Genomic DNA, 15464 nt, shown 5'->3' with positions numbered 1-15464 from the left:
AAGGTGACATCAGGGACATCAAGACACTAAAACTCTTGCAGAGTAACTGTTACCCTAGCCACATCTATCTTCCACATCCTATGTCTCTATCTGTGCCTTTTCCATTTTCTTTTTTCAGATACCCAAAGCTCTCATGTTCTTTCCCTCCTCCCACATTAGAATTTACTTTAAGAGGGCTTCCCTGGTGGTGCAGTGGTTGAGAATCCACATACTAATGCAGGGGACACGGTTCGAGCCCTGGTCTGGGAAGATCCCACATGCCGCAGAGCAGCTAAGCCCGGGCGCCACAACCGCTGAGCCTGTGCTCTAGAGTCTGTGAGCCACAACTACTGAGACTGCACGCTGCAACTACTGAAGCCCATGCGCCTAGAGCCCGTACTCCACAACAGGAGAGACCACCGCAATGAGAAGCCCGTGCACCGCAATGAAGAGTAGCCCCCACTCAGCCAAAAATAAATAAAATAAAAATAAAATAAATAAATTTTTAAAAAAGGAATTCACACTTCAGTAGTAATTTTATTGTCTGAGAGGGCATCTCCCAGGCCTTTTAAAACTAACTTCCAATGGGAAAAATAAGTTGGTTCCTTATTTTTAAATTTTGAGATATTGGCAAGCATGGCTGAAATTATAACTTAAAAACAGCCAAAATGCCTTCCCAGAATCATATGTGAAGGGATACAGAAGAAAGCATATTTGAGAAAGACCAATTATAACCCAAAATGTTACTGTCTGCCCTCTCCTTTATCTTGTCTTCTTTATCTATGGGAAGAAGCTGCCCTCTTGTTTTTTTCTGAGATCTCTGGCATGATCTTTACAAGATAATTATTTTCAGAAGTTCACCTGCACTCAATTCCTAGCATAGTGACTCCCTCTGCAGAGAGAGAATCCCTAAGTGGGTAGATCAAACCCCCCAGGTGGAACAGAAGACCATAAGTAATTTGAGAGAACATATTCAGTATTATGTTTATATAGTTGAAAAATGAAAACACACCATTATTTTCATAGCATGGAAACTGAAGTCCAAAAAAAAAAAATTATCTTACCTGGTGAGGACATACAGAAGATACTGATTTTCGATGGAGATGGTGGAGGTGAGGGGGAGGGAATAAGGAGTGTCTCATAATCCTGGCAGTGAAGGAAGGGCACTTTAGGTACATCAAAATAAAGCACGAGCTTTAAAACGCTGAAAAAGTCTGGCCTGTTCTGTGCTCAATTTACCTGCTGAATGAGTCAATAAATGTGTCCATCATCCCCTTACCAATTTCATACATGTTTTACTACTACCAGATCCCTTCAATTACACCTTCCACATCTCCAAAGGAACGAGCCACGGTGGCTGTAATCATGGCTGAACCCTGTACAATTAGATCATCCACCATATTTCAGCTTCTGCGGTAGCCATCACGCCACACAAGGGAGAAAGGTGGACTACTGTGCCTGATCTCAAGATCTACCACCGAGGCAATGAGCAGAATCAACCACACCATGTCGGAGCCCTGAAGGGCTGACTCGAATCTTTACAACCCAGGTGCCCTGCATCCATGCCAATAGCACAACAGTACACAAACTCGGTTCCCTCCACAGAAGTGCAGTGTCCAGTTTGTAAAATTTTGTAGTGAACTTATTTAGGTATCTTCTCTATGACATCTCTGCTTTAATCTCCTCACACTAGGCCCCGATGAAAGACCTCTACCAGCAACCTAACCACAAGCTCCCCAGCAGCGGCGATGGTACCCATGACTCGGTGATTTGTCACAAGAAGCTGCTCATCCACCATTCCCAGTGGCTTCCGAGTAACAACAGGAGAGCTGGATTCTGTGCAAATGGGTGTGAACAGCCGAGGGGTTCACCAGGAAGCACAACTTGGGGATTATTCCTTCTAGTTTGTTTCGTTTATGTTTTCCGGAAATTCTGAGCTGAAGGAATGGATGGGGACTTTCAACAGCCAGGTTGGCTGGTGACTCCTTGAGTCCCCGGTGGGGACCAATCCCATGTAGAGCAGAGATGATGCTCTATGGCAGGTTAACCTCCTCCTGTGACAGCATTTGGGGATTCAAAATCCAGACCTTCCTGGGTGAAAGGAGAGGAAATAAATTTGCCCTTCTCGATCCACAAAAAGCTCACTCTTCAAACTTCAATGTGCAGAAGATTCACCTGGGGAATCTTAAAATGCAAATTCTGATTCAGGAGGCCAGGGTGGTGCCTGAAACTCTGTCTTTCTAACAAGCTCCCAGGTGAGGCTGGTGCTTCCGGTCACTTGCCCTTACTCTGAGTAGCAAGGCAATAAATATAAACAATCCAGCTACTCAGCTGAGGAGTGGGGGGGAGGGAGGGGCGGGTACTAGGAGGACAATAGAAATATATTTGATATTTGAGGCCCTCATGTATTACTCAGTTTTTTTCTCTGTGTCCTATCTTTGTAATTTTTAAAAAAGGGCAAATACATATAATCTTTTTTTTTTTTAAGAAGAAAAGGAAAGAAACAATGACCAGCTCTGTGTTTTTTCTTGTTATGAAGTCGGTATCTGCTCACACCCTGCCCAAGGGTATGGCTTCGGAATTCTGGAATATCACAACCTGATACTAGAGCATGTGGGAACCAGGAGACTCTTTCTGAACAGAAGAGATGACCACAGTCATGGTCAGATCTCAGTGAGATCTGTGCTTGACAAACCAAGGAACATGGTGGTCACAAGCCACGGCAGCCCGAGGCCACCATGGTGCATCTCCCTGGATGTACACCGATTCAGGTATGGGGGCCGGGGGGCAGCTAACATGCATAAGTTAACTAATCAATCATTTAAAACATAATTTATATCAAAACAAACATGGATATTTTATGTGGCAGAATTCAGACACTAAATACATGTTTCAGATTAAACAGACACTTGAAAGAAAATTTATCCTTGCCCCCCAGACCCCAGTCTTCCCTGTGATGTAGGGGCATCTTGGTTAAAAAAAAAAAAAAAACAAAAAAAAACTGGAGAACTGATGACCCACGTGAACCACAGTGGGGCTTAGACTAATGATCCCACAACCACCTCTGGGGACGCAGACAGGGAGAATGCCCCAGCAACGGCAGCATTTCCCAAAACTACAAGCCCCATTCATCATCCATGGAGAGTTTAATTGTCCTGTCCCACCTTTGTGTAACTCCTCAGCATTACAATCTTACACTGATATTTTCAACTGAAACTAAATAAACATCACCAACTACCTGTCACACAAGTACAACATGTCTACAACTAAGCTCCTTGGATATACACCCAGCCCTTCCAGACCTGCTCCTCTTCTCACATTACATTTATCTCCATCCATCTGGAGAGAAGCTGAGCACTTCCCCAGCTTTTTCTCTCCTTTGCCCACAAGATTCAGTCTCTAAATCCTGTCATCTCTGATGATGCCACCCATCTCCTGAGACCATTCCCTCCCTCTCCACCCTGGCTCAGCCCCCATCTCCTCTCACCTGGACTACTGCCATGACCTCCAAGCCAGGTTCGCTGTTCTGGGCTGTTCCCACATCAGTATTCCCTCCACATACTGGCTGCTGGAAGGATCTTCCTAAAGCATGAACCCAGACCCGTCCCCTGTCCTGCCTAAGAGCTTTAATTGATGGCACCCCTTGTCACCATCCTTCTCTCTGGATCAGATCCAAACTCCCAAACCAAGCTTTCTAAAGGCCCTTTAGAATGTGGTCACCAAACTGCGGTTCCAGCCCCCACCCCTCAGGTCCTCCTCTTGTTGTCATTATCTGACCACCCCATGTTCCAGGGCCACTACTTTGCACAAACAGTGTTCCTTCTGCCTAGAAAGATTCTTGCACCTTCTCCAACTGATGAAATCCGCTATCCTCCAAAACTCAGTTTAAATGTTACATAATTTATGAAACATCCCGCAGATCTCATGCTCATATAATCCTCCTCCCTCCTGACTCCCCCAGTACACCTCGTACCTGCCTCTATTATTGCCCTTTGCCATCGTATCATGGTTATATGTCTATTGTGAGCTCTTCACAAATAAAAGCCAAGTATCTTTGTAGCCTCAGAGTCTAGCCCAGAACAGCCCAGTGAATGAGTGCATGAATTAATGAAAGGTGGCTTTTCTACCCTGCTTTCTGTTTAATTCCATGCTTTCTGACCCAAGTAGGAGTCTACTGATCCCACTTGAGGAGAGACAGGAGTGAGGGACCATTAACCATTTCCCCCGCAGTTGAAAATCCTCCCCTTACCCCAGGGGAATGCCAGGAACCAAAACCTTACAGGAAATGTTGGTCCTGCTTGCCTGGGTCTCTCACATCAGTCCAATTGGTGACACGACTAATTTCCAGCAGGGGGATGGAGATAGAGAGAAGAGATACATTTCTGGGCAAGAATTCAGGATAGAAAAATTGGATGTCTCCAACCTCCCTAAAATCAAGTTTTTGTAATTTCAAAATGCTGGGAATGAATTCCCAGGACATGAAAGTATAAAAGAACTAGAAGTCCAAGTAAATGTGATTAGAAGTGTCTATGCTGGTACATATTAGGTCTCTATTACTTATGTCAACACAATCCAGCACTCTCATGATGTATGTCATGTCTTCCTAACCAAACTGTAAACTCCTGTGAGCATACACTATATTTTTACCTACACTGGGTTAACTCTCTGGGCCTAATGCTGTCTTTTTAATAGAGGAGAATTCCAATAAATGCTGTATACATGATCAAGGGTTGGCTGTATACATGTGTGTCTATATATACTATGTAATTTTTTCTGTTATACTTTGCCTACAGCTTTCACTTAAAAAATAGAAAAAAAATGGAACCAATCAGGTTTTGCAAACAGAACAGGCATATAGGCCTGTGTTGATACCTAAATGGGTTTTGCTTTTGGTCCTGCCAGAGGCAGGGGGATTGATTAGTTAATTCCTCCAGGGGTCTTCCAGCCCTGTGGTTTTCACTCCGCAGTTTTCTCTTGAGAAAGTCTACGCAGTCAACTATATACCCGAATGCTGAGGCGTCACTGTGGATTGGATCTGGCATCTAGAAACCGCACTGGTGAATCTTAAGTATGTTAATATGGATAATTTAAACCTTATAAATAGCTTCCCATAATGTGTTTCTCGCCTGAGGAGGTCTTTTGGTTGGAGTACACTACGATCAGGCTTGAGTTTGCAACTTGAAAAGAAAACCAGAATTTGAGAAGTATAAAATTTTATGTAGCTTTTTCTTTCATAAGCTCATGTTTATTGAAAGGGCTGGTGGTAATCTCAGGGAACATGGAGCTGTGAAAGGGATGCAGGGAGGTTGCTTCAGCTCTCTGTGGGTGCTTCCTTATTAAATTGGTGTGGTTTCAAAATCAAAAGCTAATTATTCCAATATTCTCACCTGAGATGGGCAGCCTGCCTGGGCCATGAGGGTTCCCGCTGACTCTTCAGCAATGAGCAGGTAAAATTTGGGTGATGACACCTAGAGAATGAATAAAGCAGGAAAAAATATATAGAACTTTACTACCCTCTTCCTAACTTAGAAACAAACAGATGAAAACATATATTGGGCTTTAAGACCTAGTTTAAAAATTATTTCCACACTGCTTATCTTTTTAACTGTATGTCTTCATTATCTTCTAAGACAAGTGTCAAGATTATAAAAGAGGTTCTTATACAGACTTCTTATGTGCGCTTAGACATTTCTTTAGCAGTACAGAACTTGAAAGAGAAGTTTCATGCCCAGGAGTCCTTCTAAAAGATGTTTGTGGGTGGCCAGCACCCTTGGAGAGCCCTCTTAAACTAATTCGGGAGGGCATCTGTCCCGGCGTTACCTGGTTACCAAATCCGGAAGTTCTTAGCAGAAAATGTTGAGGCATTTATTATATTTTTAACTTGCAGTTCATTTTGTAGTTATCAGAGAAATCGAACAGCATGAGTTCATGAACTTCTTTTTGAAATATAACTGAGTTGGCTAAATAGCAATTTTGAAAATGCAGGTTCTGGAGTCAGACCATGTTGACAAATGAAAACTCCACCATTTAGAGCGGGTGGAGCCTGCTTGTCTACAAAATGAGATCAGGATAGGATCAGCTTCATAGGGTACTCGACAGAATTAAACAGGAAAATGTAATCAAAATGCTTGTAGAGGGACTTCCCTGGTGGTGCAGTGGTTAAGAATCCACCTGCCAATGCAGGGGACACAAGTTCGAGCCCTGGTCTAGGAAGATCCCACATGCCACGGAGCAACTAAGCCCATATGCCACAACTACTGAGCCTGCGCTGCAGAGCCCACAAGCCACACTGAGCCCACACAGCACAACTACTGAAGCCCATGCTCCCTAGAGCCCGCGTGCTAAAACTACTGAGCCCACATGTGGCAACTACTGAAGCCTGTGCGCTCTAGGGCCTGCGTGTTGCCAACTACTGAGCCCGCATGCTGCAACTACTGAAGCCAGCGCGCCTAGAGCCTGTGCTGCGCAACAAGAGAAGCTGCTGTGATGAGAAGCCCGCACACCGCAACGAAGAGTAGCCCCTGCTCGCCGCAACTAGAGAAAGCCCACGTGCAGCAATGAAGACCCAACACAGTCAAAAAAAAAAAAAAAAAAGCTTGTATAGGGGAAGTGCTCATTACATATTTGCTATCATTATTTTAAATGTGTGATATTTGTGGTTCCAGGAGACTTACCAATAAAGCAAACAGTGTATGATATTAACTTCTAGTGAATTTACAAATTATTAAACATGCCTCAATACAGAGGAGTCGAACAAGAAGAACACTGATGCATCTATAATTAATTCAAATATTTTGATAATAAATTGTTTCTCTAAGTCTCATGCTTTCAAACAAACTATAATTATATAGTGGTTTTATCTGTGCACACAATCACTGTAAGAGGGACGGAAGTCTCGGTGGGAAGGCCTCTATCGCCCTCCATGAGGTTGGGTGACAAAATGTCAGGTTCACATTGCTGGCATGAAGTCATGGTGAACAGGCACCAGGCTGAAAGGTAGGGAACTTAAGTCTGCTGTTAAACAGCACACGTCTGGATCGAGTCACTTCACTTCCCTGGGCCTGGATTTCCTCATTTTTAAAATGAAAAGACACAACTAGATGGCTCTCCTGTCCCTGTCACCGCTCAGGTTTTATACTCCTACCCACTAACAACAAAATACTTGCTGTTCTGAATAACTGAATGTTCTATTTTACTTGACAAATAACATAAGTACCGTATATGAATGACAGATGTTCAAGAGATGTTGTTCACCCACAGGGGCTTGGTCTTAGAATCAAAACTCCTAGAGTATGCAGAAAGAACTCTTGATTTTGGGCTTCCCTGGTGGCGCACTGGTTGAGAGTCCGCCTGCCAATGCAGGGGACACGGGTTTGTGCCCCGGTCCGGGAAGATCCCACATGCTGCGGAGCGGCTGGGCCCGTGAGCCATGGCCGCTGAGCCTGCGCGTCCGGAGCCTGTGCTCCACAACGGGAGAGGCCACAGCAGTGAGAGGCCCGTGTACCGCAAACAAAAAAAAAAAACTCTTGATTTGATGACTCAGATGACACTTGAGGCTCTGGTTGTGCCAGAGGTTTGTTATTAGAGACAAAAACCATAAAACTGTACCACAAAGTGTGCCTGATTATGTGAACTTTGCTGGGGGTGGTAAGAAGTTCTACATAAGCTTAAGGTTGGCTGCCCTTATGTGTTAATATTTTAAAAGTTCAGAGTATACTTTTTAAGGTACGTGTGAAATGAAAATGTTCCACTGTTGTAGGAGTGACGATATTATCCAGCACATAATTCTGGATCTGATACTAACTAGTTCCAGAACCTTAGCCAAGCCACTCTGAATCTCCTTTCTCTACATGTAAAACGAGGTGAGGATCCAAAGACATAATAGATGTGAAAACACACTGGAAAATAAAAACCATCATACAAATGCCATAAACTGTTATTCTGCTCTGCCAAAAAATGGAATGATCAGTTAGTTCAAGTGGGATGGATTCAACATGCCAGTTCTTTGAGGTAAAGAGACCTCCAAATGGATGGATTGTCAGAATTTTCCATCCAGATGCTTGCTCCTCTGTCAATTTAGCCTAAGTCAACTCGAAGGCATCCCTTATGCTACATACACTCCTTATCAATTAAGCTCTCATTTAGATACTTAGGTTTTTGTTTTGTTTTTTTTCACGTGGTCAAGATTTATTTCAAGGCCTGAAAACACTGACTAATCGAAAATGGCCCTACTGCAATTTCTTATAATATATACTTTATATATGAAACTTAAAAAAATGTAGACACTATTAACTAACTCCTAAACCACACACTATAGGCTTTTCAAAAGCAATAGTTATTTAACAAAATGTAAGGTGACAATATCAAAGAATCTTCACACTTAATGAGGACACAACCAGTCACAAGCTACTCAAACACAAATCTTTTTTACACTTTCCATGTTTGTTTTTAACTTTGTTTCATAGAACCACTGATAATTGAGGCTTCTTTCAAGTATAGGATTTCTAACATTAAAGTACATTTTCTAAGTATTTCTATAAAGAAGAAATGAAAAAGACACATACTACATTGTTTGCCATAAATTCATACACCAAAAAGTCAAAACATTCCTGCTTCCCCCTCCTCCAACGTTAGCTTTAGATGTTCTTCTAAATATACAAACAGTTTTGTTAAAATCAGTTCTCATTTATGTAGATTAGGGGAAAATGGTTTTGTAATGAGTTATCTTTAAAATTATCTTCTAGATAGCACTCTTTAGCCTTAAATTACATTGTGCACACACAACTACCACGGTCTGCATTTGCTCAGGAACATACAGTCACATTAAAAACAAATAATTTTGTATTTCATAGTTTAGTTGGCTCTTAAATAGTTTCCCTAAGGGGAGAAACAAGTATTTTGTGTTGTTTAAGAAACTGGTATATATAAATGAAATGCTAGGTGTTCGTTTAAACTTTGAGGAAACCTACAGATGAACATTTGGGTGTTTTTTCTAAAATGCAAGAGATGTGCACTTAATCACTGTTCATATATTGAAGCGATGGGATGGCAGATACAGACGCGGATGAAACTCTACATTTTGTAAATGTAAAGCTGGATATTCTAAATGGAATAACTGACACTGACAATTGTTTACAGGAAACAAAGGTTAAGAAAAATGTTGAAGAATATCTACTGTTAAAAAGAGAGAAGTGTTATACAACACAAAAATGAGAACTAGAGATTCGAAAAACACTCATTTTACTGTTTTAAAAGAAAAACAAAAAAATAATAGGGAGAGAGTCTAGACCAATTAGAACTGAGGCAGCTGTAACAAAAATGGAACACAGTACAATGATTTGAGCCCTTAAAGGAAATGACTAACTAAAATGAAATTTCACAAGTCTTCATGTCTGTAATAATATATGAATGCACAAAATATCAAAAATACGAAGTCTGGATTTTTCCCCTCAGGTATGTAATAAACTGTCAAACCTCTGCTTAATATAGTTACTTTTATGAGCCTTCTGATTGGCAGAGCATGCTATGCAGGTACATGCATGCTAGAATTTTACCATGAGAATTATAGCTCTCATCTCAGACTAGTGACTTGCCTGTTACCCATATTTATATATATTTCATTTCCATTATAAAACACTTAAGACCTTTCTAGTGGTACATTTTAATCAACATATTACATAAAAAAGAATCCTGATTTTTAAAATGAGCCTCTTTAGTACTGTAACATGATGGGTTTAATTGAATAGCTGGAACATAATATGGTAACTACATTGTACTGTTTAATTCACAGCTGTAGGAAAACATTTGATTTTAAAAATATAACCAAGATGAAGCTGTAGAGTTATGAGCAGTAAAATATTAGAAAACAGTGAATGAATAAATAAGATGCTTTTGCTTCAGTGGCCATTCATTATTTTGCTTTTAGGAACCTGGAAGAAATTGTCTTCTTTGAGTTTCAAATGTTCTGGTAAATCTAGTCGTTTCTTAGCTTCCTCAATATCACCTTGAATTGCTGAAATAAGTGACTCTAAAGAATCAAAGTTCTTTTCTGGTCTGAGGTAGCCAACGATGGCCACGTTGAGAATTTCCTCTTTGAAAGTATGCATGATATTAGTTTCCATGGACTTTTTTGTATTCTTGTAGTATGGGTTCCATTCTATGCTCACCACCATCTTATGGGCATCTCCACTTCCAACACTGGCCCAACCATAATATATGCCAGTGGATGCATCAGCTGGAAGATTATCTACTACTGGTTCAGGAAAGTTAGCTGTAGGGATGCCCTGCTGCTTGGGGCCGCGACCGAAGCCCCGCACCAGCTGGCCGCGGCAGAAGTACGGCAGGTGCCTCATGACGCCGTCCGCTCGGGGTGCGGGCTGCGGTCCAGTCCGAACGTCCGGCGGAGCTGCCGTCGAGGCGGTGCCCGGACCCCCTCCCCGGACCATCCGGGGGACAGGGGCGGGAGCTCCACAGGCCGGGCGGCCGGGCAAGCGCACAGGCGTACTACAGGCCGAGCAGCGCGGACAACACGCCGCGGCGAGACGCTCACGCCACTGACCGAACAGAAGGTGCCGGGCGACTCAGACGCTGCGTCTGGGCTCTGGAACGCCGGTCGACAGCTGAAGGGCGGCTGTGGGCCGGGAGCGGAGCTGGGGCGGGCCGGCTTGGGAGCACCCCCCAGCCCACCGAGCGCCGCGGGCCTACGCACTCTGCCCAGGCCGAGCCGATACTTAGGTTTTAATCACACAACAAATCTTGGCCTGCTGCAAAGTAAAAACCAGGAAGAGAGTGTGTGATCCATCTTTAAAACTCACCAGCTAACACCCTGAAGAAACAGAAAGGTAGCTAAGCATTCCTAACCAGACACCACCAATGAACAGTTATATGAATATGTGGCGGGCACATTCTGGATCATAATGCAGCAGAGGATCTCATTCATTTCACTGCAAAGCTTATTGTAACGAAAACCGAGACCCTACTTTCTGACCAGCCTGTTTCTACAACATGCATACTTCACTTTCTTGGTTTTCAACTGGAGGTGAGAAACAATGTTTTGAGAGTATCTGACACCTTCAATAAAAAAGAAGGCAACAAGAAAATGTGCTGAGAGATTCTTCTCTAGTCCAGGAAACCTAAATAAAAGTCTCAAACCAAACACCACTGACACAGTTGCAGCACTCAGAAAAGTCGGTAGCACTTGCCTAGTAATAATCTAGACTCCACAGAGTGCTCTCTTAGGGACATAGGTTCCTTTCCTTTCTTCTTACATTCATAACCGATTTTTGTGATCATTGTTAGACATTTAACTGGATTGATTCAACTGACCGGCTACATTTTGACAGCTCAAAGTACCAAGTTATTTAATTAACTCATTTTCAATTAACATAGTTGCTGCTAACCTGGTGTAAATTAAGTCTCCTCAGACTCTAGAAAAAGAGATAAAGGAGGCCAATGGGACTGAGATTGCTATTGCATATCCCCTGCTGTCAGAAGTTTCCAGTTCAGGTCAGACCCATAAAAGAATGTCTTTTTTGTGGTTAAGTGTTAACTGGCAGCCAGGTGCTAAGACAGTGCTGAATCAGCCAAGAGGAGAGGGAGTAAAAGGAAGAAGAAAGTTTGGTTTATAGGCTGAAGTGAGCAAAGGAAACAGAGCCTGGCGAGAGTTATATATTGCTCCAGGCGGGCACAGGTGGATGGAACTGCAGGCCAGGTCAGAAAGAGAGAAAGATTTATGTTCTGTGCAAACAAAAGGCCAGAAGAAAAATCACCAATCCGGTTGGGCAGCTCTGAAGTGAAGGAAACAGCTGTTCATACAGTGAGGGAATGGTCAGGTAAGACGAGCTGGAAATAGTCATCAGAAGGCCATCTGCTGACCTGGGAAGGCATGCCCTCGAGGCACGGAACAAATCCTGTCCTCCAGGAGGCCACGCGGAGGGGCCAGTACTGGCCAGGCCAGGAAACAATGCCAGGACGAGGCATTAAAGTTACATGAGCCTCATGTAAGAAGTTGCCTGGCGAGTTTACTTCCGAATGTGAAGTCGAGTGGAAACACAATGTTTTCTTCTTTGAGAACTTGGCATACCCACTCCACCGGGCCTCTCTGTAAAGCAAGAATGCGGAGAGGTAGTTCATCAAATGCCAGTGCCCCGTTACCCATCACCTTCTCCGGAGGCTGCTGCTCCACCCCTCCTGGACACTGGTGGGGGTAGCCGTCAGCTTGGGGCAGCTTCTGGCTTGGGGACAGTGCCACAGCACCCCAAGAACTTGTGGCCTAAGTGGGGAGAGTGGATGGGAGGTGGCCTTTGACCATGGAAGACAGCCTGCTGGGCAATAGGATGGGCAAGCCAGAAGGGGCACAGAAAGGCAGGCGGAAATGAGAGCAGGAACTGGCAATGACCTTGCATTAATGGGCAGCATACCCCACTGAAATAAAGGCTGGCATGAGTGGGGCTTTGCTCTAAGGAAGCCGGCAGCAGCTGGGTCCTACCAATACTAATGAGCGTCATTATATCCCTTGTACAAACGAGCCAAATTTCAGACAAAAGGTGGGAGAGAGAAAAGATTTATATCATAACACAAAATACAAAATGTATGACCAAATGTCATGAAAGAACCAACTGATAATTGGTGGGACAGCAAAGGCAATCAGAAGAAAGCACTGTTTGTCCAGAGTACTAAGATTAATAAGAGTGAGTGTTGTGGCATTATTAGTGACCAAAATACAAAGCTGAAGTCAAACCCCTTGACCACCCTCCCGTCTCTCTCCCCTACCCCATATTTCAATATCTATGTCCTCATGGTGTTATAATTTACACACACATACAATACATATTCACATACGTAGGAAGAGTGAAGGTAGTAACATTTGTTGAATCCTTATTATATGCCAAACACTCTTCTATATCCTTTACAGGTATTAACTCATTCAGTCTTCACAACATGCCTAAGAGGTAGAAACTATTTCTATCCTCATTTCACAGATAAGAAAATGAAGCACAGAGAGCATATGCCACATAACACAGCTGGTAAGTATCTGAGCTGAGATCTGAACCAGGCATTCTGGGTCCTGAGTTAGCATCTTCATTTGAGTTCCTGAAATCTCAGACCAAGGACTTTGGTGATAAGTGGTTAATTATCAGTGCTGAGCTCCTCACATCCAGCCCTCTCCAGACTCCAGTCCTCAAACCTACTGCTCTCTGAGGTGCTATCCCCTCATCTCTGTCCATTCAGATCCTTCTTTTTCTTCATGTCCCAGCTCAAGACTCAGGAGGTTACCCAGCTGCCGTGCCAAACCATTTTCTCTTCCTCCTCAGCTGACAGTGAGATTACATTTCCCGGTCTCTTTCATTTAAGGATGGCCATGTAACAGGCTCTAACAAGTGGAATGTCAGCACAGTGACACATGCCACTTCCAGGCCTAGCTTATGAAACTCTGCATGTGGAGCCCTCCTTCTAGTTTGAGGCAGATAAGCATGGAGCCCTGGGAAGCCACATGCTGAAGCCAGTGACGCCATTTGATAGACGGTCCTGATCCCTGATCCCCGCTTAGAGGAGGGCCACCCACTAATCAGGAACTCCCACGTGGGTCCTCATGTAAGTGGGAAATAGACTTCCGGCCATCATGTTGGAATCATCGCAACTAGGAGTTTGTTTACTGTAACAGCCATCATCACTCTAACTAATATGAACTTTGATGGATCCACCTCTACACTAGGCTCTGTGTTTGTAAGCTGGTTCCTGACCTTAAAGAATCCACAGAAAAGGGCTTCCCTGATGGCGCAGTGGTTAACAATCCACCTGCCAATGCAGGGGACATGGGTTCAAGCCCTGGTCTGGGAAGATCCCACATGCTGTGGAGCAACTAAGGCCGTGCACCACAACTACTGAGCCTATGCTCTAGAGCCCGTGAGCCACAACTAATGAGCCTGCATGCCACAACTACTGAAGCCCGTGTGCCTAGAGCCCGTGCTCCGCAACAAGAGAAGCCACCGCGATGAGAAGCCCACGCAACGCAACAAAGAGTAGCCCCTGCTTACCGCAACTAGAGAAAGCCCGCGCGCAGCAACGAAGACCCAATGCAGCCAAAAATAAATAAATAAAATAAATAAATTTTTTTAAGTTTTCAAAAAACAAAAGAATCACAGAAAAGAGGGAAAAGAGATAAAAAACATAAATAGAATATTAAAATGTTGCAATAACAGAATGTCTAATATTTTGTGGGAATACTGCTAAAAGCATGAAGTCTGGAAAAGCCATTAGAAATACAGTGACAGTAGAGGAAGAGGCGGAGTTAGCATCTCTCCCTGATAAACCCAGCCCATTCGTTCCATCCCAGTGAGGATACTGGGCCTCACTTTATGTTATATGGTGAAAACTGTCCTAGAAAAGCCAATTCTGGTGCCTATCATGCCCACCAGCTCTGTTCAAGGGACATGCCCCCTTTGTGCCCCAAACGAAGGGAATATGCCTCAAGCACTGCCTTAAGCATGTCTGTGCCCCTAATTAGACCAAGGGTGGCCCAATCTCCAGGTTGACTTCAGTCCACTGGGGTGGTCTGATGTCACACTGTGCCCAGTGGTAATTAACTAGGCCATTCAGATTCTCCCACTCTGGAAGATGAATGAGGGAACCTCGAAGGAATTAGCCTATTGGAGCAGGATGAAAAAGAAGAAGGAAGGCAGAGAAGACTGGAACACAGGCTGTGTGTTCACAGCCTGTAATCTCACTGTCAGCCGAGGAGGAATGAGAATGCAGATCCCGCCACTGAGGGGCACGTTGGTCAGCTGCTTAGTGGCAAGCAGCAGATGGACTCTGGCTGATTGAAGCAGAAAAGGGATTTGTTAAAAGGGTAACAGAGAGCTCACAGAAGCCCTCTTAGCCTGGACTGCTATTACATTCCATAGACTGGGTGGCTTAAACAAGAGGCATTCATTTCTCATGACTCTAGAGACTGGAAGTCCAAGACCGAGGTGCCAGCAGATTTGGTTCCTGGGGAGGAGAACCCGATCCTGACTTGCAGACAGCCACCTTCTTGCTGTGCCTTTCCATGGCAGGGTCGAGGGAGCTCTCTTGTCTCTTCCTCTTATAAGGGCACTAATGCCATCAGAGGGACCACACTCTCATGACCTCATCGAAACCTAATCACCTCCCAAAGGCCTCACCTCCAAATACTGTCATTGGGGTATATGGCTTCAACATATGAATCTACATAAACATTCATTCCATAACAGCCTCGAAAACAGAGCTAGGCTTGGGGGTTCTGCTGCCAGGAACCACAGCCAAAATCACTCTCTAGTTATGCCCCATAATCCTCTGCCTTCCACCACTCAGTGGAGGGACTTGTCCCATTAGCACCAGTGTGCCAGGCACTGCCCTGTTCATCTTCTGTGGCACTTGTCACCTCCCACCTTCTGCCAGGATCATTTCTGACCACATCTGATCCCCCTACAAGAACAGTAGTAGATCTGTCTCTCTATGCCTCTCAC

The 15464-nt window shown here is 44.0% G+C and overlaps 1 protein-coding gene across 1 annotated transcript; it reads right to left on the bottom strand.

Moving 5' to 3' along the window:
- Positions 1–9866: 9866 nt before the first annotated feature.
- Positions 9867–12485, bottom strand: LOC116748564 (synapsin-1-like). The gene is given in 4 exon segments (XM_032621705.1): positions 9867–10528; positions 10531–10708; positions 12062–12250; positions 12399–12485. Coding segments are annotated over 4 exon segments (1107 nt in total). The 3' UTR covers positions 9867–9875.
- Between the last annotated feature and the right edge of the window lie 2979 nt (positions 12486–15464).

This window comes from Phocoena sinus, chromosome 2 (genome assembly GCF_008692025.1).
Source record: "Phocoena sinus isolate mPhoSin1 chromosome 2, mPhoSin1.pri, whole genome shotgun sequence".
Lineage (NCBI taxonomy): Eukaryota > Metazoa > Chordata > Mammalia > Artiodactyla > Phocoenidae > Phocoena > Phocoena sinus.
Note: the sequence above shows the minus strand (reverse complement) of the source record. Positions and strands in the feature narration are given on the sequence as shown.